The following is a 16,126-nucleotide window of genomic DNA, read 5'->3' as shown; positions in this document are numbered from 1 at the left end:
ATACTGTGGTTATATCAAGCTGAGCTATATGTACCTGATTAACGAAAGTTTCTTGGCTCAATTATAGGAAAGTTGTATCCAAAGTTTTTTCTAAATTGTTTATCTTTTCATGTAAACATATATTTTGATAAGTTTTAAGCATGTAACATTACCAGGGATAAGGATTCACCGGTATTAAGGTCGGGGTTTCGTGAATCGTGAAGAATTATGGTACAAATTGTTAAGAGAAAGAATTGATGGTAAAATGTTAACTATAATAAGATCTTTATATGAAACAGTTAAGTGTTGTGTGAAGTATGAAGAAAAAATGTCACTTTACTTGTAAAAACGGACTATGCCAGGGAGAAATTCTGTCGCCAATTTTATTTTCCTTATATGTAAATGAATGTGAAATGCACTTTTTAGAAGAAAATTGTCCATTTATTGAAATGCTGTTACTCAATTTGTTCCTGATAATGTACGCTGATGACATTGTCATCATAGCAAAAACTCCTGAAGGTTTCAAAAGATGCTAGATTATCTTTTGAATTATACTAATAAGCGGGATTTAACAGTAAATACTGATAAGACTAAAGTGATTGTTTTTAGAAATGGTGGTAAATTGAGTGACAATGATTACTGGACATATAATGGGGTCCATTTAGACATTGAATATGAGTTTAATAACCTTGGCGTTTTATTCAATTATAACGGAAAGTTTCGTAAAATGCAATCAAAAGTAGCAAAACAAGGTCGAAAAGCATTGCAGTTACAAAAGTGTGTCTGAAACATTATTTAAATTTTGAAACAATATTGTCGGTTTTCGATACATATGTCGCTAGCATTTTAAATAATGGGTCTGAAATATGGGGCAGCATATATAGATAAGTTACATTTAGATTTCTGTAAAAAACTACTTGGTGTTCGTAAAACTACTCCAAATTGTATAATATATTTTGAATTAGGAACATATCAAATGGAAATTAGTCGTAAGTTAATAATGTTTAAGTATTGGATAAAATTGCGTAATACAGATAATTGTATACTTCAGGCATGTCATGAAGAAATGTCTGACTGTGAAGTTCATTGGCGTATGAGTATAAAAAATGAACTGTTTCGGATAGGATTGGGATATATTTTAGAATTGGAAGACACACAAGATGATTTAGTGCCAATTTTTAATAAAGAATCACGGATATTTTCAAACAGGAATGTTTCGAAAAACAGAAACAGGGTTTGTTCGTTATCTGTCTCTAATGATGTAGGAGACGAATTTAATTTTGTTCCTAAATGTCCATTTTATTCCAATTTACGCAATTCATTTATTAAACCTTTCTATATCAGACATATAAGTAAGTATAAATTCATTAAGTTGTTATCCACTTAAAATAAAAAAAGAAATAACTAATTTTGCCAAATTATAAGAATCGCTAGTACAAGACGACAAACTGTACTGAATTAAGTCAATTGTTTCTAACATTTGTCAGCAATACATTATATGTCCTTATCATCAAATATTATTCTAATATTCATTACATTATTTTTAGCAGTGCAAGGAAATTGAGGTCACTATCACAACACAAGCAAGTCAAAATGACGCCAAGCTTTGTGGGGTTATGGTTTTAAAAGTTGAATGATCTAATATGTAAGACATACCGTCGAGGTGTATTGAAGAAGTATGTGAGAAACAACATGGCCTGTCAACACCTACAGGCGTAACAATGCTAAATTGTTTAGTCGTGAATAAGGTTTTTGTAAAGTGATTGTTGTTCATTTGTATAAATGTAAAATAAAAAGATATCGTCGTGTTTCAGTTTTGATGCTTTTGTTTATCCTGTATTGGGGCTTTGCATTTTACACTTAACATTAAATTTAATGTCAACAGCTATGGTATTTTAGGAACGTTTAGATTCCCTGCATATTATCAAAGACAACCCTCTCGATTACTATCTGATATTATGTTACGTTAGAGTAATTTGAAATGTATTTCGAATCTAACTACTGCAGCTTCGAAAGCCATAAACAAATCCTCCAGATTTAAAGCAAGAGTTATCACTCAAATTATTGCATGGTGACAAAATTTCACAGATAAATAATTATATCCCCCCTCCCTCCCAAAGTTCCATGTGTCAGCTCTAATAACATTTACAGAATTGTCCTTCGTTTTTTTCAAGATTTCTTTTTCTATCACCCTTCACATGTGTGTCTCCCGTCTTCCCTGGAAAATCATATTGCCTAGGGGAAGCTGAATTTTGACAAATTCAAAAGTGAAAGACGATATAACAGGATGAAGAAAATAATCATCCTCTACCTTTAGAGCATTACAGAGAAAAGTCTAACCTTCGGGGTGTTTTTGGTGTTCCTTGTCAAACTCTCGGAAGCGACTTCAGTTAGAGAACAAAAAAGCATCACCCCTAGGGTTTACGCTTCTCTGCCATACTCTCGCGGTACGGGATAATCACTCTTCAGGATATAATTTTCATGACACTAGCTAGTGTATGACATAGCAAAATGGCGTGACACCATACAATATTAGAAAAATGTTTTGTGAACACAGTATTGTTCCATGGGAGGTGGTAATTCTACTTAACACGCTGGAACAATAATGACTATGACATTGATGATTTTATTTTTCTTAGAGCGTCATTGACATAATGTTAGCACGTTGTTTGTTATCCAAACAGATACTTGACAGGAAATCGGGAGATGGCTGCCTTAGTGCTCCACACCAGTGCTTGTCTTCGCTGTGGGTTTCTTTAAAAGCTGACATGCTTCAATCTGCAGGCTTCCACGTGTTTACCTGTAAAACATGAATTCACAAATTTACATAGTATTACAGTTCACAAAAATATTAAAACTATTTGATATATTGCCATATAAGCAATAAGGTCTAATCAGAGATACTGAAGGTCAAAAACAAAAACACAAATGACATAAACATGTTTAAAGTGTTAATAAATACATAAGGAATATCGAAAAAGCATGTGCCTACGCCTAAAAAACTTAATTACTTCACACATTTACAACGATAGCTACATCACATAAACTATTCCTAATCTGGTATTTCATGTATTGATATTAGAAATAAGAAAGCATCTAATTAAGAATAAGGTAAGCCGATATGGAAAGGAAAACAAAAAAATGTTTACTAAACAATTTGTCTATATTGCTCAAAAAGGATTCACCAGTTTTACTTCAACTAAATGAATAAGTGATGTCGATAGTGTTTCGGAACATGGTCGAAAAACTTAAAAAATGAAAAAGCTTTTAAAATTGTTAGAAAGGGATTATTTCCAGCTAAATGTTGAATTTACATAGGAGCCTGCCCCCTCATAACTTTTGTTTGAGAAGTGCTACAAGATTTTAAATCACTCTTTTAATCATTTAGATGATTTATTAACCTAATTACAGCATGGGGGTCGAAAAATGGAATATCAGCCTGAAAGAAATTTTCTGAAAACAATCATATTTTTTGTATCGTTATACTTGGGAAAGGACATTTTCGTTCATGTAATGCTTTAATAATATATTTATCATCCAGAATGTGAGTTTAATCGAACTTTTTGTGAAAATTTTAATGTAAAATATAAGACTTTTTATTCTTTTTATTCTTGTATATCAACCATTTTCATAGTATGAAGAGGTGATGCTATTTCAAATATGTATGTAAAAAATCAGTCTAAAACAAGCGGTGGTAAGTATTCATTTCGCATAACAAAGTACCCTGTGTACACCAAAAAGGTGAGGGCCTAAGACACATTCCTGGCGTCCACCAAAATTGGTAATGAAGTTCTTTACAGGCCTACGATAAACCTTTCAGCGCATGTTAGGTCACAAATAATTCCAAATTCCAATTTATTTCATCACTTGGCGTGATTGATAAAGGTTTTGTTAACAATAAATTTTGAGATCAAATGTAATTTTCTTGTCACTTTTTAGAATTTGTTCTTATACATTTTGTTATTATTTTTTATCGTCAGACTTGCGTTTTTACATTGTTTTTATGGTATATTTCATACTCATTTGTTAATATTCATCTCATAATGAAAAGTAAATGTATTGGTGAAGGTCGCCATCGGATCTTCGCGAAATCTCGTTAATATAAAGGTACACGAAATGAAATAAAAAATAATAATAATATAAATGGCTTTTGAATATATTGACTAAAAGTGACAAAGGTTGCTCAAATGAAGAAATAATATTGGTCCGAAGTGCTACATAAGGTATCTGCGTCTCAAAAATTATCCCAAAATGCATTATTAATTTGACAACATTCTTTTGGGAAATTTGGAATTATATATGAATGAAACTTTGGGTGGACTGTAGAAATTACAATTTTTTAAGTTGCGGCCGAATTGGTCATTTGATCGATTATACGAAAAAAATACATTCTTTATATGAATGCATTCTCAGAATTAATCATTACTTTCAGGATTTAGTTGAAACATCTTATAATAAATCAATACGAGTCTTTGACGTGATTTAACCTCAGATGTTGTTATTTGCAATAGATAAAGAAAACCTTTGATTGTTGATTCCTGAACTAATGTATAATAAGCAAAAATATGGAACGATAACTACAGAAACAAAGGAAACATCATAATATTTCTGTAGATGATATGATCAACTAATTAATGACATTGGTCTTGGTCTCATTAAAACGTTCTATCAATATATTGAGCAGTGACAGCATAGGAAATCAGCATAATTTCATTGCCGTGATATGATCCTTATCTTATAGTTTTAATACATGTCAACAGACACACAAAACAACGCAATAATAAACAATAAAAATTGTGAAGACAGTGCAACTACTTTATTCGTGTCAGACAATCACAAGACAGCAAACACGCTCTCCATCTTTAGCTGTCAAGAAAAAAATTGATGACGCATGAAAGGTTCGGATATTACCCGCCCCTGTCACAATGTGTTTTTGCTAGGTCTACGAATATTAGGTATTGCACAAAAGATCTATAATCATTTTAATGTATTTTACATAGAGTTAAAACACGTTATCTGCGAACGATTTTAGAATCTTCAACTTTTTAAGCCAGAAGTGAACGGGCGTTTGAACCCAATACGTTGTCCCTAAACGGGGATTGAGATATTCCAGGCTCACTTGATAGGCGATGTTCAGCTGGTGATATTTTCGAAACATACACTTTTGTGTCTTAAAAACTATATCAATAAATTCTTATCTGTTCCAGATCATTGACATCTTTGATGCTTTGATGAATGTTGTATTCTTTTGAGAAGGGTGTGTAACATCTAGGGATGTCAATATATTAACAGCAATTATGGGAGAAATAAATTGACAGGATTGATATCATTAACGCGTACTCTTTAGTTAAAAGCTATCGTCGCTCAATCAATACGGTAAAATGATCGCAATCGGTCGAGTTCACATTTTTTAAATGTCATTAAGTGATCGTGTTGACTTACTTAAATTAAATGGAATGGTAAGCACGTCACAGGTATCTCATCGTGCAGAAAAGTTACTCTGTAACGATAGCTTTGAGAGAGAGCCACTCACATGACTATGTGTACCCTGTAAAGATTAACGTTACACACAAACCAATGTGATTGGTCCTATGCAATCTAAGCAAAATATAAAGTTGGCAAGAAATGAATTACACTCCGCCATACAGTGTTTCGTCCTTCTAGGACTCATCGGTGATGCTAGGGCCGAAAAGATTGGAATATCATTTATGATCTAAACTACTGTTAAAGCAGAAGGGAATGCGCGTAAAACTATACATGTATTATGTTAGAACAGCGCAGGTTAAGTTCTACTTAAAGAATAAGCAAAGTGTTGTATTACAAATGTATGAACCATGCTACAACGCAAGCGATAACTGTCGCTATCAAGGTTTCGGCGGGCCTTGAGGACTACGAATTCCATCTGCACAGTAAACCAACTTTTATCTTGAAAGGCGAACGTAAGACCCACACAAGTAATGGCACCTGTTAATTTTGGTAATAGATAAAGTATGACCAAATTAATTACACAGCACCATATAGCTGTTTCGTCCCTCGGGAAATCATTGGTGAGATTAGAGGTAAAAAAAGCGGAAATCCCTAAATTGTCTCTACTCGGGATGATTTTCATATTTACTTCCACTATGGCCTGTTTTACTAGTGCTGCTGATGCACAGTAAAGATTGGGTGTCTAACAAATTAGTGAGGTGGGATCTTAGTGTGGTAGGAAACCGGAGAACCCTGAGAAAATCCACGTGGTCGGGCAGGTGACCCCATACCTTTTCACGTCCGATCGGAGAATCGAATTACGAGAACCTTGGTGAAAGGCAAGTGCGCTATCCACTGCGCCATCCGACCATCCACGTCATATTAGGTATTTCACATATTTAGTTAGTGGTACATGTATTGAGTATAGAACTATCGATCTTACACTTCAAATAAAAAATCATCGGAATGACATTATCATATTTATTCAGCATTACTAAATTGTAAGAAATCCATGCATTGCATATAGAGTGGCTTTCCATCTCTTTAATTATCTCTTACTTTCCTGATCTTGATCGACACATATTAGATATTGTTCAGTCCATGAAAAGGAAAAATATTAGCATTGACATGCATGGACATTTTTCAGAAATGCCAACATCACTGATTTCCATTGCAACAACGGCTGTCTTAAATAATTAATGCATAAGGCAGATCACGTTTTCAAATAAAATATATATACTACATGTAGTACAGTGTATCTACCGATTGAGGCTGAAGAACTTTGATTTACAAAATCCTTTGAGTAAGTTTATCTAAGATTATCAATATGATAAGCGGATTTTAAAGTTACGACCGGAGCTGGCAATGATCTGTACGGCTGGTAAAACAGTCAAAGGATGACAAAGATTTTTTCCGCCAGTTTGAAATCAAAGATTTTTTAAGGTGTTCTCTATACTGCGATTATTCTATAAGACTTTGATTTCGCGGAGGCAAACCTCATTTATTTTCCTTTGTAGGGCAATGTGTTCGCTGGGTTTATATTTAGCGTGCTTTCACGATGATAAACCCCAGTGAAAGATATGTGTTAGACACTTCATACGTTTGGTAAAATTATTCACCAGCGTTCAATTTTGTAATTGAATTTATTGCAGTCTATAGGTTTAAAAGCATGATACTACATAAAGTCGTTTTGCTTACTACAAGAATAGTGTTATCCAGGTGTCTCCTTAATAAAATGAATTGAAGAAATAAATGTTCACAATTTCAGATTAGTAAACATGAAGGATGTGACAGAAGCGCAATACATGTGAATGTCAACGGAATCCAGGACATGTATGGCGGGAAGAGTTTGATGGAGCTTAGTTTGGCAATTTATAAGTAAACAAATTAATTTATCTCAATCATGTTGCTATTCCTTTACAAGTTTGATATTTTTGGTAACAGTTTTTTTAACTCCAGGCACAACAAAACAGTTTACAGCGTTTGTAGGCGTTTGATTATTCCAATTTTAAAAATAAATCATTAAAAAAACAAATAAGTAGCAATAACAAAAAAAACTATATTGACAAAATCAGAAGGCGATAGCGGAAATATTTTTTTCAAATGTGTTGGCTTATTTACTTTATTCGGAAAACAAGGACATGTTTGACCCTATATCCACGATTAATCAGTTGCCCTTTTACAATGCACAACTCTGCTTACAATGAATTTCCATTAGGCATTGATATTGTCTTTTGTTGTATTCAAAATGGTTTTGTTTTATCGAATTCACCTGAGTGATTTGTTTCGTAGTGCTCGATTTTTTGTGATTTTCGCGGACACCACTATTCCACGAAAGATTCAAACCGTAAAATTAAAAGCACCAATTAATCTATATATTTACTGCAAGCCAATGTACCATGGCTGCTAGACGTTAAGTCTTGGAACATGAATCCTACAAAATTGACATTTTTTGGCAAATCAACGAAAATTTCGGACTGCGAAAAACAATACATTTTCAATGGGTATTTATAATAAACCAATTTTACGTCTGTCTGTAAACAAATTTACCTAACAACACAATAGCCGATATTGTACTGTTTCTTTCATTTAGTATTGCTGTAAAAGCCATACCTTGTTGAGGGAATTATTGACAGCTGAAGACTAAATGTAACTGATCAAACAAAGTATTAAATTTTATACAATATACATTATAATAATTCCTACCATATTAATTATTTTTGCCTTGCTATTTCAGAATCTAGTATTAATTTTGTTCCTGTTAAGTGAAGCGTTTTTTAAAGATAAGTACAGTATATGTCAGTTCATATGAGTATTTACAAAGTATGTACTTAGGTGTCTGTTACAAGGACCATGCTTGGATCTTAATTGCGCACGTGATCTGCAAAATCTGGTTTTGTTTTGCATGAATCCGGAAAACAGGACAATTTAGAGGCATCACCATAGCTAGTTATAAAACTTGATGTCGGTGTTTTCGCCCCAATTCGCATTTACGTATTAAATATGTGTTATCGCGATTAATGGACAAAATTATTTTACTCGCTTTGTGGAAACACCAATGGATATTTCATGATCTTTATGGATTTATACTGAAACTTCAGTCGCACCAAAAAACTGGCTTTTAATAAGCTGCTTGGTAAAGACTTTGACATTATGAGATACAAAGTAGGGCTAACAACGATATAGGTGATAATGATATCCTTGTACTCGAGACGTTTCTGCTAAGTGTTTTATGTATATTTAAATACTTGTGTGATACTACTATCTGTGCATTGGCAATATTATTGATCAACCCACATCCGTTCAGCACGCGACATATCCGCACACACACGTCATATCCGTTGAACTAACGGTTCCAAAATTTTCAGAGAAATCAAACCTCCAACTAATAGCGTAACACACTTCATATCAATCTGTTCATTGTGTTTCATTTAAGGTAACAATTTAATTATATTAAGAAAATGAATAATACATATTTTTGGTGTGGTTTATGTGTTATTGCAAATATTTTGGAGTTATTGAGCAGTATATGAAAAATAAATTATCATTTTACCACTTCCATGTCCTCTCCTGTATCAGCTTTAACCCAAATGTTGTCATAGGGCCCCCGACCCCTCGAGCTGATATGGGGGTATCGAGCTGATATAGGGGTATCGGGCTGATAGTGGGGTATCGAGCTGGAGCTGATATGGGGTTATCGGGCGGGTATCGGGATGATATAGAAATGGTCATATAATAACCTCTAAATATCAGAGCCTTGTTCTGTAATTAGTAGCGTACAGGTAAAACTATGAATATTTTATATGTTTATTACATAATTACTAATAAGTACCTGGTTTTTTTTGTATATGCGATACGACACAATTGCTCTAACCCGTATCAGCCCTCTCCGTGTTAGTCCGCAAAACCCGTATCACACCCCTTTGGGAACACTTCTGATGTATTCGATCTACCACCGACAACGTCATTCGGAACCCTTGTTTTTCAACTACAAATGCAATTGATTCATTGATTCATTGATTGTGACACCGTTGTAAGCGTCAATCGCTTCTTGAGGTGCTTCTTAATTCTGTCCACTTCACTTCCGGTTGCATTAGGAGCAATAAATATATTCTGATTGAGTTATTGTTGTGTTTATCGCTAGCACTTTATGAAATCGTTTTTTAATATTTCAAACGGAAAATAGATCATAAGATAGTATATATAATCGTATTTTATAAGTAATTATCATATGCTTGCTTTAGATATCGACCAAATTGCATAATTGATACTGGATCATTCCAGTTGTCGATGTTGCCCGCCCGTGTAATAACCTATCGATATCAGCCCGCATCCGGCGATATCAGCCCGCTTCCGAATATATCAGCCCGCATCTCTCGTCTACAATGGAGTCTCATGGAGAGGCAGTACTCGAGTCGTTAGCTCAACGAATACTTGAATTAGATGAACTTAAGGACAAAGAAAATGACCAAAGGTTGGAAGAGGCAAGGTTTGTTTACATCGAAAGGGAGGACACCGGTAGTTTTGTCGACAGCATAAAAAACGGCAACACGAAGAGGAAAACTCAGAATGACATAAAGTAAAATGTATACAATAAAAATGTTTTAACATGCCTGTTTTCATATCAGACTCCATATTGGCCCTCAACCTATATCAGGCCCGCGGGCATTCGGCCCTTTGCCTGATATATTTAGCTCGGGCCAATCTGGGGACGGATGGCATGTACTAACCTCTAAGTATGAAATAAACAGAATAAAAATTCCTCTTCCCCTATCACACCCAATATTAACCCTCGACCAATATTCCTGAGATTGGTGTCTCGGATTGATAGTGGGTGTGATAGGGTAAAGGACATGTATTATTCTCTATGTAATACACTCTCTCTCTCTCTCTCTCTCTCGCGTTACAGTAATAAAACAAGATGCAGAAACATTAACTCTAGAAGACGTTAATTGCCTTCTCTACAGACGCCTTAAAGGCGTTGAAATAACTTTCCCCATATTGAAGCCATATTTTAGCTCAAATCATTCCCAATTGACAGTTAACAGTTAAAACATATAGTCATCCGCTTTGAAATAATACACGGCTGTGATAATTATCTGATGTTGTTAACACGAATAACACAAACAACCTTATTTTCTATTTGCTGTAAATATGTTAACTGTGAAAAATGGTTTTCCTTTATACATTTATTGTTATATATGTTAGGCCTTGTAAACATTGAAGTCATTGATCGGCTGCTGATGACGCAAGTCGAGATGCTGGCCCTAATTGGTAAAAGTGATCTGAGGGGTCGCGTCCCTTGGCTGATTAAGCAGCCATTTTCGAATTATTAACGTCACTGGCATTTTAACATGTCGTTTTTCGGCAACCCCACTTAGGCTAGCTACTTAGGTTTTTGGTTATTTTTTTATTGTAATTGTAAGCATAAATACATATAAAGATAAACCTACGCCAATAAAAATAACTGGATAATTTATACCTAATAAGCATTGTGTGAGTATAGGACTCGGTGATAATGTAGCTTGCACTGTTAAATATATTCTTATTTATTAAGGGTGGGGATGAAAAGGCGCTATACATGTGGAAGCCTTAGCCGTCGTTAAGAATTAAAGCGTGAATGTGTTGATAGCAACTCAACTCCCGAAACTTGAACTGGAGCCTTAACGTAAGCGTAGATATTTTCTAACAGCTCTATGTAATGTTACCTATTCAGTGAGTCAAATGTAGAATTATATGTTTGAATTTTTAAATAAACAAAGAATAAAGGCAGTTTGGATATCTACCTTCGGGAAGTCGAAACTGTTGGTTAAAAATCTTACAAGTGACAGAGCGATATATTGCTTTGATAATGGAATTATGAGTTGATGTTGATTTTACTGCCTTGTGCATTGTGAAATTATAGCGAGATATAATTTGAGTAAAAGTAAATGTGAATCGTAATGCAGCGTAACGCTTAAAATAACGGGCATTTATCTTAGATTAGCACCAGTACCAATGTCTTTAAACGATTCTCTTGATCAATGTTTTATTACAGCAAGCGGGCAATTGCCTTAATTGTGAGCCTTCGACATAATTTTATGCATGTACCCAGGAAACCGAGAGCGGAACCACCGTGTTTCGAAGGTGCATACTTTTGAGTTTCCGGTAGCACGATATTGTAAAATACGGAAATTGTCACAATAAATGTGCTAATTCTTCCAATATCCACGTGTATCTAGATAACAGTGATTTCTTTCGTTCAACTTCAAATGCATACATGCATTAAAATGTCCAAAACATGTTTAAACTTTCAACCAAATCAACTACAGGTGTATAACAAATTAATTTAACTGACAGATTATCGCATACACCTGTGTAGATTTTATTGTAGAATTAAAAGTATCTAGTCCAGGTACATGTAACAGCGTCTACCTACTATTTATTTGGCTTCAGCACCGGACAAAGACGTTCCACCTGACAAAACGACAGCTGTCAGCTTTCTACTTGTTCTTGTCTTTCAGTCGTGCAATGCGATGCAATTTAGTTGTTATTTATTTGTGTTAGGGATACTTTCAAACAAATAAAACGAGAATAAAAAAAAAACAACACATTACGCTTGTTATCAGACCGGAACACTAGATTAATACACATTTGACAATTGATATTTTTACATAAACGACAGTTACAGCAATAACGGACATTAACTGAGCAGGTATTACTATGTGTCACCCAATACTCGTTGCGAAATTCATCTCGCTTTGTTGTAAACTTAGGACACAGAGCTACAACTACAGGAGACCCTTCATTACAAGTTGACCTTGAGGAGAACAAATATTCGTTTCAATAAAAAAAAATCCCCGTTTATCTGACTTTTGAATTATAAACTCAAGAAAACTAAAAACGAGAGAAGGCAACGGCAATGCTCCAAAACGATCCGGAACAGCCCATCCGGGTATTGCCTTAAGATAAAGTACACTTAAGCCCATACTAGTGGAACCATTGTTAACGGATCGTACGTTATTTTAAGAATCTGATGTTTAATTATCCAATTTGAAATATATAATAGTATAGTATAGTAAATATGGCGTATATTAATTTTAGATGTAAAGTATTTATATTTATGATTCGATATGTAACGCTAAAGATCGAAGTTCTCTAGTAAAACCTGTTAACCATTTTATGCGAACGAAATAATGTCGACTAATGTCGACTTTAATAATAGTTTTCATAATTGTTTTAAAAATGACTGTTAACCGAGCAGTAATTTATTATTGTGTTATACCTACCTTCCTCCCCACGCGCCAAAATCTCTTTTGATGTCAAGTTTGTTGGTGCTAAGAACATCTCCATCGCTTGTGTATGGCTGAATGTTGTCTTTTTCGGGAAGAGCTTTGTCATCAGATATTTCATTTTTTCCAGAATTCAACGGAATATTTTCCGGTCCAATGTTTATAAAGTCACTGTTCAGGTTTTGTAAACCGGCTAAACGTTTCCCACCCCATGCGTGAAAAGCTCTCCGAATCACATCTTGGAAATTTGCAGGTATGTTTGTTTCTGAACGTTTTCCGCCCCAAGCATGAAAAGCCCTTCGGAAAACATCAGAGAAATCTTCCTGTGAATTTTGTTCCGAACGTTTCCCTGCCCATGGGTGAAAATTTGGTCGTTTCAATTCGGCCTGTGGATTCAAAGTTTGCTGTCTTTGTCTTCTTATCCAGAATCGGATTATCTTATCGGACGGATTGTTAGTGTCCACTTTAGAACAGACAATTCGGCTCTCTGCTTTTAAAGTTCTTTGAGATATAAGAACATATGTCGTGAAAATAACTATTGGCAGCATCTCGGCAACATTAAAACCCATTTTTGGTGAAGGATCTTGCCTTTCGTCGTTTTTGTTTATCCGGTAGATGTCTTATATAGTAAGACGACAAACAGTTGCTATGGCAACACACGATAAGAAACTTTCTAATCACCCACGCGCATTGCACAAGGAGATAATATGTATATCAGCTGTTCAGTCTTTTAAAGAAACCCGCGACGTACGCGCACATTATAATTTCATGTATAATTCTCTCGAAATGGTTTTGAAATTTGATCATCGCATTTTCGGAGTGAATACCAAATGCCTTTACCATTGCCTGTCGGAATAAGAAAACACTATTTAAGCAATAGGGGATTCAGTACAAGGTGTCGGTCTCTACACCGGGAGCATTCATTGTTAACAGCGGGCACGATGATAAACATTTTTAAACGACAATTTCTTCATCTAGACGCGAAACCTAATGGCCTAACTTAATAGATCAACACACTCGACGGGACAGCGGTAAAAGGTTAGGACAGAGACATGACGAGCCAGCTATCGGGTATTCACTTCAGTGTATACGTCAATGGCCCTTCTAGGAACAAACGGAGACAGCTAATCAAAAGACAAATCGTAATTACATTCTTTTAGATATCTTGATAGTGGATGTGATGAAAAGCTAAAGTGGTATGTTGAAATCTATAAAGAAATGTAATAAACCACTGATAAAGTTGATGGTTTTACGTATTACTCAACATATCAATAGCTGTGATCTCACATTTAACTTTATTATATAGTTTAGCCATATTGCCATTTCAATCATGTTTACCATTTAATAAAAAAAGGTTTGATACAAATATTTTGTTTTAAAGATACTAATGTTCGTACTCTGATGTTGGACGTATAGACATTAAAAAAATCATCTCAAAATAACACACATATGCATGAATATATTTCTAACGTGAAAAAAAAGGAAAAAACTAATTATCATATATTTTTTCGTGATATAGGCCACTTTGCATGAATGATACTACATGTATTAGCTGTGCATAAGCCAAACCCCGAACCAACCCTATCCGCCGGGCGCGCGACATATCTGTATAACTTCCGGTCAACACTTCTGAAAAGTCATGCCTCAATATTCTGAGCAGTATTTGAAACAAACTTTGTAGATAGCACAATGCATTTCTATCTACATTTGTTATGCTGTTCATTTTATTTTAAGGTACAATGGGGTTAAATTAAGCATGATATATATTTTTGCTGAGTGTTGTATGTATTATTGTTAATAATATTGATGTTATAGAGCAGTATATGATAAATAAAATACCATATGACCATTTAAGGATTAAGTCTTGTTTTGGTCGATTTCATGACGTAATGAATTGACTCAATGCATCACCTATTGAAATCGACCAAAGCAAGATTCAAACCTTATATGTTAATCAAGGTGTGTGTTTTCCTTAATAATTGGAACTTGTGAAGTCCATTCTGATATTTTGCCTTATGTTCTGGAGCTTGTACAAGTCTACGAATCGTTGACATAATGTAAAAAATATAGTCTATCATTGAAGGATCATCATTGGGTACGCTGTTAGTTCAATACAGTCGAATTATGAAGAAACAAAAGACAAAACCATATTTTAAATGACATATTTAATTTTTGTTGATGAATTCATAAGATATCAAATTTTCTGACACGTCATCCCGGAAGAACAATGTCTAGACTTCGATTTGTACCCGGGGTTTCTGTGTGCTGTGACCATACCCGTATAGCATATGTGTATTTCAGACATTTGTAACGAACCCTGTGATTTGTACCGAGGGTTGATACTGACACAAGATGCAGAAAAGGGTGGCTGGAGGGAGAATTGCTAGGGCAGTACATGACTTGTCACTACCGCTAGCAACCATGAGCTGGTAACATTTTGCTTGGTGATTGATCGTTTTTTGTTTTTTTGAACAAAATTTTGTGTAGCTTCAAATAAACATTCAATCAAATTATAAAATTTCATGAAGTGGTATCTTCTAGTCTGGTCAAATCCATCGGCAAATGAAACAGGTTACATTTGGTAGTTGCATCGAGTCTTACTTGAGTAAGAATTGACATATTTGCATAACCTACTCCGCATCATCCATTAACCCATACGTGCCCTCGGGCCTTTGACCCCTTGGGGGTGAATTGGGAGTATTTTGCTGATAAGAAATACTCTCATGTTTATCTTTGTTACACTGTACTTATTTGAATCCGAGAACCCGATGTTCATAAATCGTATATATATTTAAATTATTCATTCAAAATAATATCGATTACCGATATCTGTAACGTTTAAAACAATTATTAAATAATCATTTTGAAATTTGGTATAAACGACTCGATAAGCTTCTTATGAATTATGTTTTGAGCATATTTGTTTCCGGAGTTTTTCAGGAAAATTATCTAGCTATTAGATTGGATATATACGTACTGAAGTAAATGAATGCAATTAAAAAAATACGGTTATCATTTATAATAGATTTAAACAAACGAGTACTCATTAAATCTTCAAAAGATGATGAAATGAAGATAAATAAAATATTTTCAAGAGGCTTACGAAACATGAAACATTTTACACTATCAAGGCCTTAGATTTTTTAAATCGGATGATCTGATGATAGTTAAAAAAGGGCACTGTGGTAACTTAATTATTTATTTTAAGAACATCTTATACAATGTATGCATCATGAGGCGTTGAACCGCTGTTGTCTTGATGAAAGGCTAGAGCTCTATTCACGTTACGTAATTTCACAAACAAATAACTGGCGTACTTTTGGTTTAAAAACAGTCATCATTGTTGTATTTTAGTCAGATGGAAATATTTTAAATATAACTATATCGGTATAAAAGCTGTTCTTCGTTGT

General features: G+C 34.4%; 1 protein-coding gene across 1 annotated transcript; it reads right to left on the bottom strand.

Annotated features, from left to right (window-relative positions):
• Window positions 1-2,594: 2,594 nt before the first annotated feature.
• Window positions 2,595-13,290, bottom strand: LOC110464877. The gene is made up of 2 exons (XM_021520330.1): window positions 12,714-13,290; window positions 2,595-2,779 (listed from the first exon to the last, which is right to left on the bottom strand). The coding sequence occupies exons 1-2, from the start codon at window positions 13,283-13,285 to the stop codon at window positions 2,776-2,778; spliced, it is 576 nt and encodes a 191-aa protein (XP_021376005.1). The 5' UTR covers window positions 13,286-13,290; the 3' UTR covers window positions 2,595-2,775.
• Between the last annotated feature and the right edge of the window lie 2,836 nt (window positions 13,291-16,126).

This window comes from Mizuhopecten yessoensis, unplaced genomic scaffold (genome assembly GCF_002113885.1).
Source record: "Mizuhopecten yessoensis strain PY_sf001 unplaced genomic scaffold, ASM211388v2 scaffold11039, whole genome shotgun sequence".
Classification (NCBI taxonomy): Eukaryota; Metazoa; Mollusca; class Bivalvia; order Pectinida; family Pectinidae; genus Mizuhopecten; species Mizuhopecten yessoensis.
The sequence above is the reverse complement of the archived record's forward strand: the minus strand, read 5'-3'. Positions and strand labels throughout refer to the sequence as shown.